The sequence below is a fragment of the Ostrinia furnacalis genome, unplaced genomic scaffold (genome assembly GCF_004193835.3).
Source record: "Ostrinia furnacalis isolate ACB-3 unplaced genomic scaffold, ASM419383v2 OfSCF0694, whole genome shotgun sequence".
NCBI classification, from domain to species: domain Eukaryota; kingdom Metazoa; phylum Arthropoda; class Insecta; order Lepidoptera; family Crambidae; genus Ostrinia; species Ostrinia furnacalis.
The window spans coordinates 1,895,161-1,911,642 of record NW_021130933.1 but is presented as its reverse complement, the minus strand read 5'-3'; the positions used below and the strand labels follow the sequence as shown (position 1 = coordinate 1,911,642).

The 16,482-nt window shown below is 35.7% G+C and overlaps 2 protein-coding genes across 3 annotated transcripts in view; one reads left to right on the top strand and one right to left on the bottom strand.

Moving 5' to 3' along the window:
- Positions 1-2,989: 2,989 nt before the first annotated feature.
- LOC114366789 (glycine-rich cell wall structural protein-like) lies at positions 2,990-4,437 on the top strand. The gene is made up of 2 exons (XM_028323765.1): positions 2,990-3,076; positions 3,889-4,437. The coding sequence occupies exons 1-2, from the start codon at positions 3,065-3,067 to the stop codon at positions 4,360-4,362; spliced, it is 486 nt and encodes a 161-aa protein (XP_028179566.1). The 5' UTR covers positions 2,990-3,064; the 3' UTR covers positions 4,363-4,437.
- An 8,255-nt stretch (positions 4,438-12,692) lies between these two features.
- Positions 12,693-16,482, bottom strand: part of Asap (ArfGAP domain of ASAP) — a 58,003-nt gene continuing 54,213 nt past the window's right edge. For both annotated transcript variants that reach the window (XM_028323780.1, XM_028323782.1), the window contains exon 17: positions 12,693-16,385. In XM_028323780.1, the coding sequence (XP_028179581.1) occupies positions 16,188-16,385 (198 nt within the window). In that variant the 3' untranslated portion in view covers positions 12,693-16,187. The remainder of the gene's footprint in view (positions 16,386-16,482) is intronic.

Here is a 16,482-nt window from a genome sequence, read left to right as displayed (position 1 = left end):
ATTAAATATCATTTTGGTATGTATGGTCTCGATAAGTATAGACCTGATAGTATTGAAAAAATATCGTAATGTTTTTTATCAACGTTGTACTACCGGTTGTTATGGATATCCTTAGGGAGGCCTTTTTTCCAGCAGTGGACGTCATTTGACTGAAATGAACTGTAGGTACTACCATTTTTCATGTGTAAGAAGTCGCGGTCGCAGCAAGTATCATAATAATAATGATCAAATAATTGTTCTCATAGGGCCTAACAAGTATCAAACACTTCCCTAGACCTTCCATTGTTCGTTCAAACGACGTCATGCAAACATTTAACGATCTTGAACCATTTGCGTGGAAAATGATTAAGCAACTTTCAGGAACTAATTAGCTTCTATTACTTATCAGTGTTCCATCAACTATCTAAGTTGTATTATTATTTGTGTCTGTTGTTCTGTCTTCGAAATTCAACGTTTTTATTTACGTAGTTATTATCTAAAGCAGTCTTTCCCAAAGCGGGCGATAACGCCCCCTTGTGGGCGCTGCAGGCTTAAAGGGGGGCGGTAAGAGACATTGTGTAGAAGCTTGCGAGGCGATTTATAATTTCATCTACTAGGAGGACTCTTAGACACCGACTGAGCACTCGACTCTTGACTACAAAAATGGGGGCGCTAAAAAGAATTTATTCTCAAAGTGGGCAGTAGACAAAATAAGTTTAGGAACCGCTGATCTAAAGTGATGATTAAATTATGGGCTATACATTACCGACAGAATGACGGATGAGAATTTATTGGAATTTCAGCTTAATAAATCCACATCGCCATAAAGGGACAAAAGTTCAGTACCACCAATTAAAAGTTAAAATATCGAAGAGCGAGATAATAATTGTTCACACTTATAAACAAACGCCAATTATTTTAATCTTATGTTCCCATCTCCGTTGCTCAACAAACTGAAATGCATCTGCAACAACAGCGGCAAGTGTCTCCATCGGACTATTAGCAATCGATCGATATATCGCTTACAGCAACCAGTCCAAATGTAATCGATACTACTTTCTATCTACCAATCTAATATTCGTGAGAATATTAACCCAAAAAAGGAGCGATTAATATTTAAAATCATATTAATTAAGGAACCCTCATAACATCTTCATTTTAAATGATTGCCCGGAACCACTCGTATAAATTATTTGCCAAAAACTGTAAAGTGTAAAACGTTTTAAAGAAAACAATAAAATAACAAATAGGATAGGTACTGTAGTTATTTAATTTATGTACCTAGATGTACGGTAATAGGCATATTTGCAAATAACTCACTACACACACACACAACTAATTTGATATTTGAGTCAGCAAAGATACATAGCTGAAAGGTAGGACATTTTTCCGACAGTTTGCGAAGATGGCCAACAAATGAACTATAGAACCTTGCTAGAGCTTTTTGATCCCAAAACTACCCTACAGTCCATTTCGTAGCTTTTCTGAATCTACTGACTATGGGAAGAAGCGCTGCGCGCAGGCAATCAGTATCATCCTTGGCGGTCTTCAAATAAATCACATTGCACCACACTGTAAGCCGCATCACTGTTAAAGTAATAAGATACGAGTACGTATGTAGGTGACAATATTAACATACGGGGCCAGTGACGAAACGATAAGCATATTTCTGTAATTAACCAAGTGCCATGCATAATGGTGACATGTACTTACTTATTTTATTGCAAATTATGTATAAGTTGTATATGGTATTTTTTTTATCTTAAGATAGAAAGCTGCAACAAACAGCCTATACTACTTGTTATTTGTAGGATGAACTCTGAAAATCTAATAGATATGTACCTACCTACTTGATATAATCTACCGGAAAAAATCTCCACAAAGATATTATAACCTTTCATATTATGATGGAAAATCAAATTACACACAGAAATCATATTTTTTTATAATTACTTTCTAGCGACAGGCCTGGCTCACTCCGCGCGGTACATCCGATAATTACCTACAGCGAAGCGCCCCGCCGGCGGGTATTATAATATCAGTCGAGAGTCACGCGCGCGCTCGTCAGGACGCTGGCGTGCGTTGTAGTATGATTATAATTCTATGATCGAAGTATTATTTAAAAATGGACATAAAGAGAAAGAAATATTATGCGGCGTTCGGGTGTTTAAATTCGAAAAGTAATCTACCGGATTCATCTTTTTTTTTCGCTTCCCAAAGATGCTGAAAGGTATGTTGGCCAAGTGGGTAATCGATAATTCTTAGGATAGTATAGGAACCTAACCTACTATGACTACTGCTCAGAATGCGTCACTGCTGGACAAAGGCCTCTCCCAAGGTTTTCCATAATGAATGCATACTTACCTACATACGTACCTCATTACAAATAAGTAGATTAATATTTTTTCACTAGACAGCAACCCTAACAGCGTAAGAAGAGTTCAGAGGCACGCGATAGAAAGAGACAAAACTTGTAGGTGAATAAAATTGCAGGTACGTAGTGCTGTGCGAGCTGAATTCCACTGTATCGCGTCGTAGCAAGACTCGCATTTATTTAAATGGTCTTGCGGAGTAATCCTTCTGTACCTGTACTATTACTTATTCTGTGCTAGCGATTCTAGTTATAGAAATACTAACATTGATTACCATTAGGTACTCCAGACATGTGCAGAGAAAAAATTGCATTGTTTTAAAACCTCATTTATTCATCTCAATTAAATTAAAAAATATACGTGTAATTACTCGTACTTTCAATTCATCATTATTTTCACACACATGTTGCTATCAAGATTCCTATTCTTCTATTTTAAAAGTTCTAATGAAAGGTAAATTGTGTGAAAAATTAATGCTAGAAGGGATACATAAACCTTGCGTTTCATCTAAAATATTTATATGTCATTAGAACATAATTTAGTTATAAATAACACATTAAACTAAAGATCTGGTTAATGAACTTTACTACTAAACCGCAGCTAAGGATATTCTCGCGAGGACGCTTGCGCAAGCGACGCCGCTGCGCTATATATATTCTCGGAGGATCCTCCCAGCATCACTCATCACCAGGCACTCAACAACCAACCACAACATGAAACTCTTTGTGAGTATTCATTCGACGATTTACTAATCAGCTGCCCGAGTTATAAAAACAAATTTTAGATTCCATTTCCGTTACAAATCCATAATTTGATATAGTTTTGTTTACTAATACGGGGTGTGAGTTTCTAAGTGCCATATGTTACAAAATCAGTCAGTTTTAAAATACATATTTCAGCAGTGTTAAATAATAGTCAGTGAAAAAGGGACAGGAGATTCGTACACGGTTGTTTTTAAACTTGTCGCTGAATTTTCAAGATTTCATGATTATGAAAAACTGTTGCTATGGGATCAATGGATCACCATTTTTCTTGCTATCAAGCAAAGCCTGTATTGTAAATAATTATTTTGAACGTCTTGTGTTCGCGAATGCAAACTCGTAATACTTATTCTGTATAACTGATTAATCTGTGACTAACACGATTGCGTGACATTACGCAGTATTACAAATAACTGACTGTTTTGTTAATTTCGGTACTTAATTACCTACTTTTATTGTTGTATATTTTTTACTGTTTCAAACAAACCGCAATTTCCATTCATGTCACGTCCGGACTTATCATGAAATCAATTTAAGTACATTTTTTCCTTAATACGAAATCGGCTATTACACACAATAAATTATTAATGTGTTTATTACTTAAATGCTATGAATCGGCCCATAAAGCGAACAAAATGTCAAATGACATTCTCTGCTAAACATACTCGTACAAAACGTGAACGATACACATAATCAATGATTACGATGATCCTACTCTATGTAAAGATACAGAATTATTTGCCTAATTTTTAATGTCAATTTTTGTAATATTTCAGGTAGCCCTGTGCGCCGTACTGGCCGTAGCGATGGCGGGAGAGGCCCGCGACAAGCGCGGCATTTACGGCGGCGGCCACTCCGGCTATTCCGGAATCGGTGGCTACTCCGGCGGCTATTCTGGCGGCTACTCTGGTGGCTACTCTGGTGGCTACTCTGGCGGCTACTCTGGCGGCTACTCTGCGCCTGCCATCAGCCATCGCGTTGTAGCCGTCAACAAAGTCGTGAGCGTACCCAAAGTGGTCTCCGTACCCCAGGTCGTGCACGTCCGCAAAGTGGTCTCAGTCCCCCAGGTGGTCACAGTGAAGCAAGTGGTCTCATCCCCTAGCTATGGAGGCGGCTTCGGAGGCGGCTACGGAGGCGGCTACGGAGGCGGCTTCGGAGGTGGCTACGGAGGTGGTTACGGAGGTGGTTACGGAGGTGGTTACGGAGGTGGCTACGGAGGCGGCCACGGCTCCAGCAGTGGCTGGTGGTGATTTGTGATTCGGTCTAGTCAATTTTAACGAGATGTTTTGTTTTGTACAGTCTATTTTTTCATGTAAATAAAATCTTTTATTTTTTTTAATACTTCTTTTTTCTGACCTTCACCCGAACATTTTAGATACTATTCAATATGAGGGTAATTTAATGTTTAGACTTTAGTGGAAGATTACTAAATCGTAGAATAACTTCGACCTTCAAAAAGACATTTAAAAATTGGAAATATTTTAGTGGATTTTCATTTTGGAAACACTCACATTATCATTAACCCAAAAGCAGCTCTTGTGCAATAATAATAAAATAAAAGTAATCCTGAGTTCAACCTTATTATCATCTTAAAACATTATAAAAAGTATAATTGAATGTCTTGACCACAACGAGCGAGCGTAGCGCCAGCGCGTTGATGTCTTTTGTATGCGATGGCGCAAGCGCGCGGATCGGTTACTTTTTCTTACGCAGATGACTCGCGCGGGGTAATCCAAAGGACATTGTCAGAAACCGCCTAAAAAACCGCCCAAAAACATTAACCCATCATAATTATTTTCTANCACGAAACTCTAAAAAATATAATTTTCAGTACTCAAACTAATTTCAATTCCCGCCTTAGGCAGTTCGATTATTTTTTTTCAAGTTATTTATAATAACAGTTTTTTTTTTAATGCACGTTTATCCAAATATTTTTTTTTAAGCTATTGCTCTACAAACATCTTAATCAAGGCGTATAAAAAGAGCAGAGGTGGCAGGAGGTTATCGATGGCACCCGTCAAGTGGCTGTTGTAACCACATCTTTCCAGCCCCTTGCCGAGGTGTTTTTAATAACCGTGAAGCAATCATTGCAGTCAGAACCCTCATAAGACCTTAGACTTGGCTGTTTGCGTGCCTGACACCACTAATTAGTCTGTTATAAAATAAAGTTCAACATTTATTTATTGGGCTATCAACATGTGATACAGTATTAAACACAACAAAACAAATAGACCATATTGTGGCAAAAGTTTCACAATTCCTGTGCCTGTGTGTGTGTGTGNGCAAAAATTTACCAAGTGTTATACCATTTTGGAATCCTTACTAAATGCGCCAAATTATGACGTCACTTGCCACACTAGCGTAGTACATTTTTTTTTCAGTACAGTCAGTTTAAACTAGGCAAAATTTTTATTTTGAAATTTTTTTTGGGAGTAATGTATTTTTTTCATCCAAGCTGGAGCAGCTGGTTTTGTAATTTTGATAACAATTTAGAGAAGCATTATTTAGGGTTACATAACAAAAAGAAAATTTGGAAAATGTGAAGATTTGTGGCAACACGAGCAAAAGGACCGTCACCTGGAGTAGAATTTTTTGATTTTTTTTAAATGCCTATTATTTTTAAAATATGCCACATAGATTTTTTCTCGTCCGCGTCGGTCGCAGACCGACGTTCGCGATCGGGCCGTATCGAGCGCATAAGGCGCCCGATCAGTGGCGAACCCAACTAGAGGGTTGCCCACCGCGGTGTTGGACCAAAGTCCAGCCTACGGCGGGCTCACTCTAGTGGGCCCGATCGAGGGGACTACACTGACCACCTCTGAGCGCTGCAGGCGCTTTTATAATACGACACAAACAAGCGGCAAGGCAAGGTGGGGAGAACACGTAATGCTTTTTGTCGTTAGAATAACAAGTCGTTTGTAAACTCCTTGTTTAAATTTAAATTAAGATATATTTTTTTAATAAAATAAATTAATCTCCCACACGGCCATACTGACGAGCAGCCGACACAGTCAGGCTCGCGAATAACACTTTGCAAATAAATTATTTAATCATTTTGATATATCAAAGAAAATCAACAACATAATACAATCATTGACAAAAATGTGATCATACACATTATACGGCACAGCCATTGATGTGGGCCTCGATAAAAACGCCGAATGTACGGCACAGCCTCTTTTTTAATGTGTGGGCCTCGGTAAAAATGCCGAATGTACGGCACAGCCTCTTTTTTAATGTGTGGCCTCGGTAAAAAACGCCACAAGGGCACGGCCAAAAATTTACATTTTTGTGCTCATTACCCTGTATACATCCAGACATCTGGCCAGGATTCAAGGAGTATACAGAACGATGAGCTCAAATCACGAAACTTTAAAAAATATAATTTTCAGTACTCAAACTAATTTCAATTCCCGCCTTAGGCAGTTCAATTATTTTTTTCAAGTTATTTATAATAACAGATTTTTTTTCAATGCACGTTTATCCAAATATTTTTTTTTTAAGCTATTGCTCTACAAACATCTTAATCAAGGCGTCCAAAATAAATAAAAAGAGCAGAGGTGGCAGGAGGTTANCACGAAACTTTAAAAAATATAATTTTCAGTACTCAAACTAATTTCAATTCCCGCCTTAGGCAGTTCGATTATTTTTTTTTTCAAGTTATTTATAATAACAGTTTTTTTTTCAATGCACGTTTATCCAATTGTTCTACAAACATCTTAATCAAGGCGTCCAAAATAAATAAAAAGAGCAGAGGTGGCAGGAGGTGTTCGATGGCACCCGTCAAGTGGCTGGAATGTATTGAATAAACTATTTATTGCTCATTTGAACTTTTGTAACCACATCTTTCCAGCCCCTTGCAGAGGTGTTTTAAATAAGCGTGAAGCAATCATTGCAGTCAGAACCCTCATAAGACCTTAGACTTGGCTGTTTGCGTGCCTGACACCACTAATTTCTATTATAAAATGAAGTTCAATATTTATTTATTTATTTATTGGGCTATCAACATGTGATACAGTATTAAACACAACAAAACAAATATACCATATTGTGGCAAAAGTTTCACAATTCCTGTGCCTGTGTGTGTGTGNACTATTTGAATAAACTTCTAATACACATTCAATAAGAAATTTATAAAATTATTTCACTTGACGTTTAACGTCTTTTTAAACTTTTTTTTTTTTTTACTTAAAAAGTTGGGTAAACTTTGTCATGGGTAGGAAACCTGATCGCGCCATTACATGTCTAAGGGGAGGTTACACCAAATAAAAAGATATTAACTTTGACAAACGTAAAATATCTGTGAAACTCCATACAAAAACACCGGTGGTCAAAGTTAGGTGGTTCCACTCAACCTAATTGTTTCTATTGCATTGTAATATTATAATTGCGAAAGTTAGTATGGATGTTTGGATGTTAACATGTAAGTATTTTTTTCTCTTTCACGCAAAAACTACAGAACGGATTCTGGGGAAATTTACAGTTTTACTGTTTATAACCCAGAATAAACTATAATTTATGAAGATCCGTTGCAGACTAAATTTAAAGCCGTGGGCTAAAGGTATTCTAGTGGTTCCAAGCTATGTCATCGCGTTTCAGTAGCAACATTTTTAACATATTTTAATGAGGTTTGTTTCTCTAGTTTTTTTTTTTTTTTATACACAACGAGGAAGCTCTTAATAGCTCAATGTTTTGCAACGCTGCAATTTATATTTCATTTCTTTAAAGGAATAACATGATCACGATCAGCATCAGACACTGGCTATTTACGTTCGTAAGAATTCAGGCTTNTGTGTGTGTGTGTGATGCTGCGTAATTAAACTTTGTACAGATGTCCGACAATAAACCGTATGCAATACATTGACAGGAGGGCGCCAATGACTTTATTGATTTAGTTCCCATTTTTGCCACGTTCGACAACCATGATAAAAATATAATTCTTAGATATTATATATATTTTTTTAATATATTTTTGCCACTCGACGTTTCAAAATCGTTATGACTCTACAGGCCGCTGCATGTTGTGACGAGTGACGTCCGAGATTTCTAGTAGCAATGTTTAAGGTATTTTAAAAATATTAAAAATAAAAGTACTGGATCACTTGGCATTATGCCAAGGTTAGAGAAATGTGACAATTACAAAAACCTTGCATATTCCCTATTCAATATGGCAGCTGCCGTGAGATTGGCGACATGTCATAAAAGAGAGTACAGTACAATGAACAAGGCAATTCTTAAAATTCTTCGGACATTGGTAGTTATAATTGAGAACCAAAATTGTTTACTGATTTTGCAGAAGTTTGTTTATTACTCGTATTTTGTTGCTTAAAGCAATTTTCAAATTTGTCATAATAACTACAAAAGTAAAGTGGTAGAGTGTGTGCCTCTTCTTTTTTTTTTGGGACTCAGCATTCAATTGACCATTTGTAGATTGAGCGGTGGTGGAACTAGTACTAGGAATATGATTTATTTATTTATTTAGTTATACTTCAATGCCAAAAATATTAACATTAGGCGAACTTAATGCCATAAGGCATTCTCATCTAGTTTACCTTTGGAATATCATTATTAGTTATTGTTATTACTTAAAACAGTATGACAGTCCCTTTGGAAATGTCTCAGATAAAAACATCTTTGGAAACATTGATGAACATTATGTTACACTAGATAGGTAGGGGAAGAGGTACAACGATTGGTAGTGCCAATGACTAGGCTTTCGAACGAACACCGGGAATAACAATGGTTCCCCACTAAAAACATATTTCCAACTACTTGTTGTAACATAACTGATTTTGCTTTAAACGGTACTAAATTTACCTATCGACTAAAAGAAACAACACATCAACCAATTTTAAATCAAAAATGAATAGCAAAATGTGTTGGTAAGCGCATAACTCAACAACGCATGAACCAATTTTATCATTTTTTTTTAAATTATCGTTGTTGTCCAAGGATGGTTTTTAAGACGGAAAAATTCGAATAATTTCCGGAAAACCTCTAAAAAATAAAATCGAAACTCGAGGTCGCTAGTATCAAATAAAAACAAATTTTTAACTCATCCAGCCCCCCTAGACAAAACGCACTTTTTGATCGAATCGAAAATCGAATCCGTCAAAACTCCATACAAATAAGGGGCTTTTCGACCACTTTTCGACTGGTTCGCGATTATAATTTGCACTTTGTCTAGACAAATTTTCATTATATTTCGCGAGAAATTTGACGTAGCGCATCACCATGACAGAAAAGATATTTTTCGCGGTATTTCCAGTTATTTTGTTATCACTATTTTGTGTTGTTACAAAATAATAAATTCTTCATTTAGCATTTTTTTTTCTTATTTATTATTTATTAGTCAGTGAACCTTAATATTTGCATAAAAATCTCGGAGTGCTGATCACTGATGGGTGCCAGCATTAGCACCCGTTTCCCTAATTACCGCGCCGAGGTGTTGCCACTGAACTTAAGGCCACAGCCTTAATCGTAGCTCAAGTCATTTCAGTGCTCTACGTGACGCGGATCGAGTGACACGGGACGAAAAATAGCAAAAATGGGTAAATGCGCAGTGAAAGAGTGCGATTCAAGATAACAAAAATATCTGGAATTACTTTCCACATGTAAGTCTATTGTATCCGTGTTTATATCATAGTAAAAACACAATAAAATGAGGAATTTTTTTTTTTAATATTAATTTCAGTGTTTCCACTAGGTAAGAACCTAGTTTTTAATGTTGTAGAAATCGAAAATGAGATACTAGGTGCAATAACTGAATCGCCGTTTTAAAGCATCAAATGAGGAAATAACCACCACAATTCACCGTTTTTAAAAATGTATTGACTAGAAGACTAAGAAAAATTAAAAATATTCACAAAGAAAATGTCTTAATTATTTGAATAAACTTCTAATACACATTCAATAAGAAATTTATAAAATTATTTCACTTGACGTTTAACGTCTTTTTAAACTTTTTTTTTTATGACTTAAAAAGTTGGGTAAACTTTGTCATGGGTAGGAAACCTCATCGCGCCATTACATGTCTAAGGGGAGGTTACACCAAATAAAAAGGATATTAACTTTGACAAACGTAAAATATCTGTGAAACTCCATACAAAAACACCGGTGGTCAAAGTTAGGTGGTTCCACTCAACCTAATTGTTTCTATTGCATTGTAATGCGAAAGTTTGTATGGATGTTCGGATGTTAACATGTAAGTATGATTTTTTTTCTCCTTCACGCAAAACTACTAAACGGATTCGGGTGAAACTTTACAGCTTTACTGTTTACAACCCAGAATAAACTACAATTTACGAGGATCCGTTGCAGACCAAATCTCGCGCGGGTCAAGCCGTGGGCAAAAGGTATTCTATAATGGTTTCAAGCTATGTCATCGCGGTTCAGTAGCAACATTTTTAACACATTTTAATGAGGTTTGTTTCTCTAGTTAATAGCTTAATGTTTTGCAACGCCTCAATTTATATTCAGATGAGTCGAATTTCATTTCTTTAAAGGAATATCATGATCATGATCAGCATCAGACACTGGCTATTTACGTTCGTAAGAATTCAGGCGTTGTATTACTTGAGGTAGATAGACTCAACGGGACTAAGCAGTGAACTCTAAAGACAAGGGCTGCCACAATAGATCAAACCTGGTTGAGCTGGCGCAAATGAAGGCCCAAAAACCAATAATAATAATAATAATACTTGAGGTAAGGTTTTAGGTGTCAGTCGCAACAAGTCCGATCAAATATGAAAGTCTGACATACCTGGTATTACGGCTTCCACCAAATGCGATTCAGTCACCTCCATGCCAACTGCCTTCATTTGCGAGTTACGTACTCTGCTAGGTTGCTCGCCTTATCGCTAGTGCTTGAACCAGCACTTCGGCCGGCCAGCACCATGCGTGCTGGAAGCAGGCCGGTGGCGCTGAAGTCCAGGGTCAGGTGACTCAGGCGTCTCGGCTGCATCATTCAGGCTGATGCTGTTGACTCGTCATCGTGCTGCGTCTCTGAAACTCGTAAACAAGAATATATGTGAGCAAGATGCCCTAATTTTGTTCAGATCCCACTTCTGATATGAGAGAAAATAAAATAAAAAGCAAGAGTGATTGAAAATAACGTTGTATTTAAAATTTAAATACATATAAGTATTTAATTATATTATTTATTATAGTTATAAATCATATAAAATGATGTTTATATATTTATATTTAATAACATTTTGTTATTCAACCAAATATTCTATGTATCAAGCCATTATAATATTATAATTATAATAACAGTAAATAGGTATTGCATTACATAATACAATTAGTTTACCTGACGAGCTCCGTCCGGGCCCGCAGTCGGTATTAACCCTACCACTGCTTCAGGACAATAAATGGGCCAGTGCTGAGAAGAAGCAGCGCAAGAAACTCAGTCACTATTGTCAGCCTCTTTTTCAAAGGTTTACATGCTTTAAAATGTACAAAGTTATAAATATTTATGCGAGCTAGGCAGTAACGTATCCCAAACATTTTTATCTTTTAAATAATCATCGACTTTATAGTAGCCCTTTTTCATTAAGGTACTTTTAATATGTGCTTTGAATTTATGAATGGGTAGTTCTACAACAGTTTGTGGTAATTTATTAAAGAATTTAATACATTTTCCCATAAATGAATTACCAATCTTATGCAATCTGAAATTTGGAACGGCAAGTTTATTTTTGTTTCTTGTATTAAAGTTATGCAAATCGCTCTTTTTCGTGAATTGCTCTATATTTTTGCGGACATATAAAAGGTTTTCATAAATGAACTGTGAAGCTACTGTCAGTATGTTTATTTCCTTAAAAAAATCTTTCAAGGAAAATCGGGGTCCAAGGTTATAAATGGCCCGCACTGCTCTCTTCTGCAGAACAAACACAGTTTCAATGTCCGCGGCTGAGCCCCACAACAATATGCCGTATGACATTATACTATGAAAATAGCTAAAATATACTAGCCTTGCCGTTTCAATGTCAGTTAATTGCCTTATCTTTCTCACTGCAAAAGCAGCCGAACTGAGCCTTTTTGACAAAGTTTCAATATGAGGACCCCATTGAAGTTTAGCATCTAAAGTGATTCCCAGGAATGTTGTGGAATTTATGCTATTTAATGGTTCATTCTTCACCATTAATTGCGTGGAAACCTGCCTCACATTAGGTAAGGTAAATTTAATGCACTTAGTTTTGTTTGCATTTAACAATAAGTTGTTAACAGTGAACCAATGTAGAACCTGTAGCTCTTATAGTTTCGGAAAAAAATGGCTGTGACATACGGACGGACAGACGGACGGACGGACAGACAGACAGACATGACGAATCTATAAGGGTTCCGTTTTTTGCCATTTGGCTACGGAACCCTAAAAACAGTGGAGTGGGGATGTTATGAATGAATTTCATCCCCACTCCTCTGTTTTTTTGACTTGACTCGGCTAATTTCCGCATAGTGTAAAAGCAGCATAAAAGATGTTTTTTTANTGTTTTTTTTTTATTGGTAGGAATAAATAAAATTCAAAAGTAACATCAAAGTGATGTATTAATAAATTCATACAGATTTCCGTTCACATACAATACACAATAGAAAAGACTATTTCAACTACAACTTCATAAAGAATAGTAAAACATCTTACACTCTATTAGCATCATTTGGTTACACAACTTTTAATAAGTAACATACTGACAGGCTAAAATGGCATTAAAATATCTCATCACAATTAATTTTCACAATATATTAAATAATAAATATTGTATGCACTAGAAAAGTGATTAAATCTGATAAAATTATTTTATTCACTTTTCTGGTACAAATCATCCTCAAAATAATAAATTAAGGTTTTCCTACATATCTATCTATATACGCATACTAATAAAATATTTATTCATATTTACATAGCTGTGTCGCAACGTTACACGCAAGTTTATGCATGGCAATAGTGGAAACAGAATTAACTGCATTTATCGTGATATTTTGTTATTTATGGATTTACTTCAACGAATTATAACCATTTGCTTGTAGGTGAGGATATTTAGTAAGAGGTACACTGAAATTGCAAATAGATAGTTGAAACATTTGTTGCAGATAAGTGTGAGCAATATTAAATATTAGCGACTAACACTAATGTATGGCAACGCGCGCAGTATACAGGTAACTTCTTAATGGATTAAAATGTAATCGTAACAGCCTATAAATATAATGGGACCTTTATCCAACTCAATATACATACAACTTAATTATACGGTTGGGAATGTGAAGATTAGCTGAATGAGGGCTACATATCTGTTGGATATAACGATACACATTTGTACATATGGTATAATAATCATCACTAAATTATTGTTCGATAATTCCATAAGAAGGAACACTATTGCTATCACTACAAGTATTGCATACGTTATTGGTAGTTTGTCTATTAAACATGGAAAATGTTAAAATTTATCATGTAATAACAAGATTCAAAGTTTCTGCATCACAAAGGGGGCCATAGGTCACGCTGGTTTCCGTCTAATTCCGTTGCAGTAATATAAACTCTTTGGTCCAAGACGAAGGAACTAGGAACGAAACAAGTCAAGTTGCCAGTTGAAGATAAAATACAGGCAGTATTTTAATTTGATGAATAAGAACGTTTTTTACAATTCCATTTGACTAAAAGCTGGACCATGGCTCCCTTTGAGAATATAAACTCTATAGACAGCATGCACCAACAATCTAAGACACCTCAATATCAACTACGAGAACAAACTAGACAACAAACAGCCACTGGTCCGAGAGTTTGTCGCTGATATATCTTTTCTTCTACTACTGATCACAATACTTTTTGGCAAATCGCTATCTGGCCTATCCATAGACATGCCTACGTCAATGTTTATGGCAACTCTCCTTGTGAATATTTTAATACTTTTTATTTGTCGAGAAAATTTTATACTTACTCTTAATATTAGGTTAATCAATAATATGCAAAACATTAACACATCCTACACATATTTCTGCTGATGTGACACCTACATTGTTTTCAATATTATGATTATTTTATAATAATATTGTTGAACATTATAGTGAATTTGATTTATAATTATTTACATTATGAATGTTAAATGTTTTGCAATATTGACTTGAATTTTATTTGAAAGATACGACTACTTTTCGGGTATTCTTGGATACAGCGAGCATTATTCATACACAGACGAATTTGAATTTATATGAGCAGTTTTCATGTTCGCTGTATACAAAAATCCGAGTTAACACTAATACTTATTTTACAGACATTCTCACAATACATCCCTCACAATGTACGATTAATTCTTCTTTACATAGACGATATTCGTCTCAACAATCCAAATCACGCTCTCATCTTAATACACGACATTTCTAAATTTTATATTTTACAATTAACGTCCAATTAGACTTGAATTAGAGATCAGTTAGACAAGGTTACAATTACAATTCTTATAGAGAAGGTAAATTTTCTTAAAATAAAAACCTGTCGTAATTACATTTACATAATATTGACGGTCTCAAAAGGTTCTCTGAGAATGCTGAATTAAAATAACAAATGAAACATAAAATACAATTAAAAGAGCTTTGGATAGAGTATAGCGTTAAAAAGACCTTATTACATACTACACATTCATGCTTTTTATATTATTTTTTTCCTTTTTTTTCTAAGATCAATATTTTTTACGAATTTTGAAAACGATGAGCAAATCTCTAAAAAGCATTTCTAAGAAATGTAATAAAACGTTCAAAATACAAGTAAAAATCCGCGACAGGACGGACTAGCTACTGGCACAATTTTACAATATTGGTGTCATAATAACTTGCAGCCTGCATACTAAATATTCAACACTTCCCCACTTTAAGATTTTGTTTAGTTTTAACAATAGTTCTAATTTATATTCCGAAATGCCAAACACTGTATACGTTATATTATTTAAATTGGAATGGAAAACTTTATGAGTATTAAAATTGTTGTATAAAAACAATTATTACACTGTTTCATTTTAACTTTTATCGCTATGAATGTAAGGCCTAATGATAAGTGCCCTGTAAGATATTTAGCAAGATTGGATAACTTTATATAACAGTTTCAAAGAGCAACAAAGAGTGTTGCGTTTGATAACGGGTTTTCTAGTGGGTGTGGTCCATTTCAAACATTACAGTATTAAACAACTGACCATAGATTACAAACCAATTGCACAGCAAAGCTTCTGTATATGTAATCAACACTGAATTATAAAAACACTATTATAAATAAGCTCATGGCCACTCGAAAGAAAGCCGGAAGCTTTAGGCCAAAAGAATCGAGTAAACATGACAAGTTCTCCATCCTTCTCCAGAAACTATATTGAGATTGATGCAATATTGAACACAGAACCAACCATGTCTAGTGTAATTCAATCCCGTGAAATATTTCAGCACAAGTAACTACTTTCATCATATTTGCCAATTTAAAGGCATTTGTAACGCAGTACTAATGACACTGTTACAATCAGTTCAGGCTTACAAACAATATCTAATTCGTATCCTTTTTAAGAAGTAGTATACTACGAACAGCATTGTGAGATAAATGTTTAAATTCAAAAAGACTATCAATAATGCTCTTACTTTGTTCTGTAGTGACTGAATATTGATTGAACACTGGTACATACAAAGTACCACAATTTGGTTGCATATTGACCTCTGATCACCACTCAGATTACGCATAAACTGTACATAATATGCCTTTTTTTTAATGATTTTTAGTACTTAATGAGAGTATAGAGGATTTTTGCCACCAGGGCTATGCAACGTCGGAGTGTTCCGAGATTTGCAGTCCAACGTCATAAACACATGCATTCACTCTAACACAGGAGTGATAGGTACAACGTCAACTCGGTCCCGATTAAGTGACATCAGTGAGCTAATTTTTTTTGCCTTGTTAACATATCAAGCTGTACCAGCCAGCGTTTACAGAACTCCTACGTTGCTAAGGATAAATTTTACTCTCGTATGGAGACTTCGCTTCGTTCGATCGCATGCCGGTCAGTTTTATTGACGCTTAATATTGACGTGTGGTCACCGTTTAGTCCGGGAGCATGTGTACGAAAGAGACAGGGAACATTCCGCGGCGGGCCGTGCCTTCGACTTGGCCCTCCATCCAGTTGTCATCTTCTGTGCGCTCGTTGATGACCACTATTACTTCACCCTCGCGGAACGATAGCTCGTCCTCGTTGTCAGCTGAGCAGTCGTATAGAGCGCGACACCGCCTAACTCCGCCCATCTGAAAGGTTCAAGAATGACAATTAAATAGGAAACTCCTTTGCAGTGCAGTGAGATGTGAGTTGAATGGGAGTGATTATTTATGTGGTATCTTTTCC